General features: G+C 40.3%; 1 protein-coding gene across 1 annotated transcript; it reads left to right on the plus strand.

The window, feature by feature from the left end:
- Positions 1–2,398: 2,398 nt before the first annotated feature.
- LOC120252278 (probable alpha,alpha-trehalose-phosphate synthase [UDP-forming] 9) lies at positions 2,399–5,941 on the plus strand. The gene is made up of 3 exons (XM_039260639.1): positions 2,399–4,423; positions 4,775–5,048; positions 5,343–5,941. The coding sequence occupies exons 1-3, from the start codon at positions 2,469–2,471 to the stop codon at positions 5,661–5,663; spliced, it is 2,550 nt and encodes an 849-aa protein (XP_039116573.1). The 5' UTR covers positions 2,399–2,468; the 3' UTR covers positions 5,664–5,941.
- The last annotated feature ends 1,152 nt before the right edge of the window (positions 5,942–7,093 follow it).

Genomic DNA, 7,093 nt, shown 5'->3' on the forward strand with positions numbered 1-7,093 from the left:
TTGATAAACAGTGACAATCCTCCAACATCAAAGACTCAACTCACAAGGTCTTCTTATTTTAATGAAAAATTTATATTATCTTCACATAGTTTTTCAAAAGATATAACCTACTAATAATAATAATAATAAATCCCAAAACTTTTATTATTATTATTATTATTATTATTATTATTATTATTATTATTATTATTATTATTACATCACATCCTAATAATTCTTCCAACAAAAAAGGTTTAAACTTGTGTCATAATAAAATAAAATCAAAAAGTATCAAAAAGAGAAATCAAAAAAGGCATCCAATGAATTAGAAACATTTGACCCAAATTCCACAAAATTCTCCTCACAAGCAATTTTTTTTTTTTAAAAAAAAAAAGGTATTATGTGAAGGATATTCATAGAACCTTTAATGGTGTTAAATAATTATTAATTAATAACCTAATCCTATGTGGTTAGTGGACCTAATTTTCCCATTTGGAGTCCACCATGGATTATCATGAACCCCATAAAATTAGGTGCTCTGTGGGTCCCTTTCCATTGGATTGAGCCTAATCCAAATGACCATCAATTTATTACTAATTTATTATTTAGTCAATAATTAATAATTTGTTATTATTATATTCATTAGTCTTCTTAATCTAATCCTAAGTTCCTAATCCTTCCTCTTCTCGAACCATCTCCTTAATTTTCCTCCTCCTTATCCTGTTCCGCCGGACCAACTTAAGATTATAACAAGTTAACAACGCTGTCTTTTATCATTGGACTTCGTTAGTTAAAATGCCTTCTTAGCGTAGCGTACCTTTAATGGCCCAGTTTTAGCTCTCCGGATAAAGTGGGCCCCACCATCGTAGTTTCAGATAACGATCGCCCCTACCGTTGATGGGCCCCCACCCAACTCTTCACGGGTCGGATCCGTTCCTTTCCTTTGGATTCAAACCCGAATCCGTAAAGGATTACTTAATTTAATTTAAAGATGAGATGATAATTCATAAACTCCTAGTTTTTGGGCAACGATGTCAAAGGGACATATAAGTATGATGATGCACCGGTTACAATAATTTAATGACCTTCTAAAAATTTATTATGTGGTAGCAATTAACACGCGGGACAATTAGAAATTGCTACCTACATCAAGTATTGATATGGTAATTTTTATAATATCCAACAGTATGTTTATACAGTATTATACAGTAGTGCGGTACAAGAGATTCGACCTTACGTCACATATATAAATATATATTATTTATGGTAATTTTTATGAAACTATTTAGTGGTTGTTAGTTTAGTAGTTTCATTGGATAATATTTTTCGTATTTTTAAGATAATTTTTTTTTAATAAATAAATAAATAAAATAATTCGCACATTCAGTTCAGGGTATGGGGATTCGGATCCGAACCCGAAATCCGAAACCCGGTAAAAACGCGTAACGGATTCGGGTTACGAAGTGTCGGGTCACGCGCGTGAGCCCCCGTCGGCACGGCGCCGCACACCGCCTTTTTTTTTTATATATAAAAAAAGGTCAAACCCGGCAACGTGGCGACAAGGGCACCACGCCACGTCATCCTCAAGGACGCATGACGTGTCACCCAGCCCGATGGTGGGGGCCACGTGGCATGTCGGGAGTGTGGGCCCCTCCAACGCGTCGTGGTAATAACCGGTCAAACCGAGGCGGCATCGCCCCTACACCGCGCCACACGTGCCGAGTCGTGGGCTGGCGAACCACGTCTCCACTTGTCTCACCGCTGCGGGCCCCACTCATCACCCGCACCGTTGTATCACATCACGCCACGTGGATATCGTTACATGTGGACGCCCGTGATTGCGGGGAACCATAGTGGGTGCGTTCTTGGGGTCCTGTTTCAGAGGCCAGCTGGTTCTTATCCAATTGGGTGGGGGCCAGTAAGCGGCACGCTCATCATCGTGACACGTGTCCAACTTGTATTCGAAGTTTAGAAACGCCAGATTACCATTCTATCCTCTTCTTTATAATTTACTTTTTTTTTTTTCTTCCCTTTTATCAATCCAACATACTCTTACCAACAACTTACCCTCCCATAATTTAACATAATTTTAAAAAATAAAAAAAATTAATCTTTTTTAAAAATAATGAGAGGATTCACACGTTTGGTGAGCCACACCAGAAAATCCCCAAAATGAAAACTATCCACGTGATCTGAGTGAATAGATGAATCAGCCCTTAAAAACCGGAATATGATAATTAATAAATAAATATAAAATAATAATAATAATAATAATAATATCTTGAGTTGAGATATATATCCAGTAATGTCCAATTTGGTAATTTCGTCCACCTTTATCCAAAACCCCCCCACTACTGGCTACTCCCGGTCATCCCTTCACAACTCTCCCTTAAATTCTCCCCGTTCTTATCCCCTTCTCCTTCTCTTTCTCTTCATCTCGCGTGATGCTTCTTCTCCTTCTCCTCCTCCGTTAACTATTCCGTCTACTCATGCCGTCACGCTCGTGTTCCAATCTCCTCGACCTCGCCGAGTCGAGCTCGGACTACACCGATCCAACTCGTCTTCACTCACCTCGTCTTCCCCGAGTCATGACTCTTTCCAACGTTCTCTCCGACGATTCACTCGAATCGCCGCCGTCATCCCCATCTCTAACTCGCCGGATCATCGTTTCCCATCGTCTCCCACTCCGCGTTTCCCCACCGGTCCCTCCTTCCCGTATCCCCTCCTTCTCTCTCGACCCCGATTCCATCTCCATCCTCCTCCTCTCCGGCTTGCCGGAGACGGCCACCGTTCTTCACGTCGGCACCTTCCCCCTCTTCGTCTCGCCGGACCTCCAAGAGGAGATCGCCGAGCTCCTCCTCTCCCGTTTCCACTGCGTCCCCGTTTTCGTCCCCCCGGAAACCCACTCCTTGTTCTACCATTCCTTTTGCAAACGCCATCTATGGCCACTACTCCACTCTCAGCTCCCTCTCGCCGTCTCCGGCTCCGGCCCAGCCCCTTTTCCGACCAACCTCTGGCGTGCCTATGTCTCCGCCAACAAGCTCTTCGCTGACAAGGTGCTTGAGATCACCAACCCTGACGATGATCTCGTTTGGATCCACGATTATCATCTCATGGCTCTCCCTACGTTTCTCCGCCGGCGATCACCGCGGATCAAGCTAGGGTTCTTCCTCCACTCCCCTTTCCCCTCGTCGGAGATCTTCAAGACTCTTCCTTCCCGTGAGGAACTTCTCCGGGCACTCCTCAACGCTGACCTCGTCGGATTCCATACCTTTGATTATGCTCGCCACTTCCTCTCCTGCTGCTCTCGTCTTTTAGGTCTTGATTACGCCTCAAAACGCGGTCATCTTGCGATTGAGTACTATGGCCGGACGGTCACCGTCAAGATCCTCCCCACCGGGATTCACGTCGGCCGGCTCCACTCCAACGCTGAGTCATCGGAGACGAAATCCAAAGTTTCCGAGCTCGTCGATAGGTATTACGGCAAGATCGTGCTGTTGGGTATCGACGACATGGATGTGCTCAAAGGCATCGGGCTCAAGTTCCTCGCCATGGAACGCTTGCTCGAGGACCACCCATCTCTGCGCGGCAAGGTCGTCTTCGTCCAGATCGCCAACCCTGCTCGCAGCCAGGGCACCGACATCCAGCACGTTCAAGACCAGACTCACTCCCTCGCCACCCGCATCAACGCTCGATTCGGCTACGAGGCCATCGTTCTCATCGATGGCCCCGTGCCCACGCTCGAGAAGGTCGCATACTACGCCGTCGCCGAGTGCTGCGTTGTCAATTGCATCCGTGATGGCCTCAATTTGGTTCCCTACAAGTACACTGCTTGTCGCCAATGGAGCCCTGCTCTTGAATCAAAGCCAAAGAAGAGTGTCATTGTAGTCTCAGAGTTCATCGGTTGCTCGCCGTCTCTCAGTGGTGCCATTAGGGTCAATCCTTGGAATGTGGATGATGTTGCAGAGGCCTTGAATCTTGCCATCACTATGCCGGAATCCGAGAAGCAGCTCCGGCACGATAAGCATTACAAGTATGTGAGTTCCCATGATATTGCTTACTGGGCTCGTTCCTTTGATCAGGATTTGCAGAGAGCTTGCCAGGATCACTACCTCAAGAGGTGTTGGGGAATTGGTTTTGGATTGAGCTTCAAAGTGGTTGCTCTTGGACCGAATTTTCGGAAGCTCTCTGTAGAACACATTTCTTCCGCTTACCGGAGGACCAGTAGCCGGCTGATTCTATTGGATTATGATGGTACAATGATGCCTCAGACTTCGATTAGTAAGACCCCTAGTGATGAGGTTATCTCGGTGTTGAATGCATTGTGTGCTGATCCGAAGAATGTCGTTTTTGTCGTAAGTGGTCGGGGGAAGGATTCACTGAGCAAGTGGTTCGCGTCTTGTGACAAATTGGGGATCTCCGCCGAGCATGGATACTTCACAAGGTATCGCCTTTTTTGTTTTATTCGATTGCGAACCTCTCTTTCATGATTATATTTGCTAAATTTAGTTGGCTGAATGTCGATTAAAATAGCTATATAACTTGGTAGGTTGAAGAATGAAACAATTGAGCTACTGAATATAGAATGCCAGTGGTTGTTGACAATGCATCATGTCATAGAAACATTATTCAATGTGCCAATAAACTCAACCATTTGAAAACACTGATAACTGTTGTTGTTCATATACACATTAGTCATTTGTATTATTAATATCTTTGTGCACACCATGATTGATTGATTGCAAAGAAATTGTTGAATGTTTATTGAAATGCTTTGTTGGTTGGTGGTTTGTAGATGGAGTAAGGATTCTCCATGGGAGTCATGTATGATGCCCTCAGACTTTGATTGGAAAAAGATTGCAGAGCCAGTAATGAAGCTTTATACAGAGACAACGGACGGTTCTTATATTGAGCATAAAGAGAGTGCACTGGTTTGGCATCATCAAGATGCTGATCCTGATTTTGGGTCTTGTCAAGCTAAAGAACTCCTTGACCACCTTGAAAATGTGCTCGCCAAGGAGCCCGTTGTGGTTAAAAGAGGCCAGCATATTGTAGAAGTAAACCCTCAAGTAAGAAAGGATCTGATTCTTGCTGTTTTAAATTGATTTTTCGTATTATGAGTTACGTGCATGATCAGTGTTGTCGCGATCAAGGTAGCTTTCAATTGAAAGTGTTGTAGAATTAGGTTCACAAACCAAACATCGCGACACTATTTCGATAATTGTCCATACATATACCTTTTCTTCCTGTCATTCTTTCAAGAATGGACCATACATACCGTTTTCTTAGACTTTTCTGGTGCTAATATACTAGTTGTATTTTATCCGTCACTTGCATAACTAATGGTTATCATTAATTTGCAGGGAATAAGCAAAGGTGTGGTGGTTGAAAATCTAATCTCAACAATGTTGAGCAGAGGTAAACCCCCAGACTTTGTATTATGCATCGGTGATGATCGATCGGATGAAGACATGTTTGAGAGCATAACAAGTTCAGTGAAGAACACATCATGGCCGGCGATTTCTGAAGTTTTCGCCTGCACAGTCGGTAAGAAGCCGAGCAAAGCTAAGTATTACCTCGACGACACAGTAGATGTTATAAAAATGCTTCAAGGTCTGGTAACTGCATCGACACAGCCGCCGCGGTCTTCTTCCTTTCAAGTCTCATTTGAAGGATTGCTTTGAATAAGTTATACGCCTCGGCGATCTTCTTGGCTTCATCGATTCATTGGTTCGGTGATTGGGAGGAGCAACATTGACATAATGTGACAGAAAAAAAGCCGACTTTTATTTTTTTGTTCACCATTATTTAGTAAGAACAGATCATAGTTGAAATCTAGACAAATTTCTCTGATAGTTCATCTTTGATGTAAATACTCAGAAAGCAAAAAAAGTGAAAAAAAGTTAAACTTCTTTTGTGTTCATGGCCTGTATTTCATTTATAGAATTTTACTTCACAAGTATATGACTTGAATCATTTCACTGTTCTTTAAATTTTTACAGCTCACATCTTTCTTTCTTCACTCTGTGAAAGCCCTAAAAAAACTATGCCTGTTTTTTTTAATTAAAATCATGTATATCTCTGATTATTAATTCAATCCTTTTTGTTTAATATGCTTGTTGTTGTCCATATTGTTAGTTATTGGAAATTTAAGTACAAGTTTTGATGACTTTTGAAGTAATGGTCTTTTGATTATTCAATGTGTTTTTGTTTTATACCATGAAATGCAACTCTAAACTAGTCAAGGGCTCTAAATTAGTTTGGAGTTTGGATTTAAATACTGAGAGCTCTATAAAAATATAAATCATCTTGAGGAATCAAGGCCTTTAAATTAATTTGGAATTAAATACTGAGTTTTGAGCTAAATACTAAGAGGTTTATAAATGCGTAAATTTAGAGTTAAATACTGAGGACTCTAAAAAAAATAAAAATAAAAATAAAAAATAAAAATAAAAAATAAAATTATGTATATAATTAAATGTATGTATTTCACATACATGTCAGTTCAAACTCAAAATCATATATATAGTCAAACGTGTGTTTTTCACATGTCAGTTCAAACTCAAAATCATATATATAGTCAAACGTGTTTTTCACGTACACGAAATATAATTAAACCAAACTTCTATTACTTGAATTAACTCCCATTGGTAATCATTTACGTAATCATTTGTTTTACTTTCTAACAAAATATATACAAGAAAAAAAATAAATAAAGTAAAGATATATTTTTAAAAAAAAAAAAAAATTAGTAGAGTATCCAACTAACAATTATGATGGTTATACTTTTAGAGATAAAAATGCAAAACATGATTAACATAATTGACATAAGAAAAATGAAAGAAGCAGTAAGAGTTGTTCATTCTTGTCTTTTGAATGAAAGAGACAAACAAAGACAAACATTAGTCTTAATCAATCACAAGATGAAGAAGAAGAAGAAGAAGAAGAAGAAGAAGAATAAGTAAGAAAGAAGATGAATTGAATGCCGTGTTTCCAAACAATGCCTCTAAATGGGGCACATACACAATTACACATACATTGGACCAAGTTACTACTTTGAAATTAACATTACAGTCAAATTAAAATATATATATATATATATATTAATGAAAAT

The sequence above is a fragment of the Dioscorea cayenensis genome, chromosome 3 (genome assembly GCF_009730915.1).
Source record: "Dioscorea cayenensis subsp. rotundata cultivar TDr96_F1 chromosome 3, TDr96_F1_v2_PseudoChromosome.rev07_lg8_w22 25.fasta, whole genome shotgun sequence".
NCBI lineage: Eukaryota > Viridiplantae > Streptophyta > Magnoliopsida > Dioscoreales > Dioscoreaceae > Dioscorea > Dioscorea cayenensis.

Coding starts and splice junctions, on each gene's coding strand:
- LOC120252278 (XM_039260639.1), top strand. CDS start 2,469: ATGCCGTCACGCTCGTGTTCCAATCTCCTCGACCTCGCCGAGTCGAGC. Junction 4,424..4,774: donor GAGCATGGATACTTCACAAG/GTATCGCCTTTT, acceptor GGTGGTTTGTAG/ATGGAGTAAGGATTCTCCAT. Junction 5,049..5,342: donor TTGTAGAAGTAAACCCTCAA/GTAAGAAAGGAT, acceptor ATTAATTTGCAG/GGAATAAGCAAAGGTGTGGT.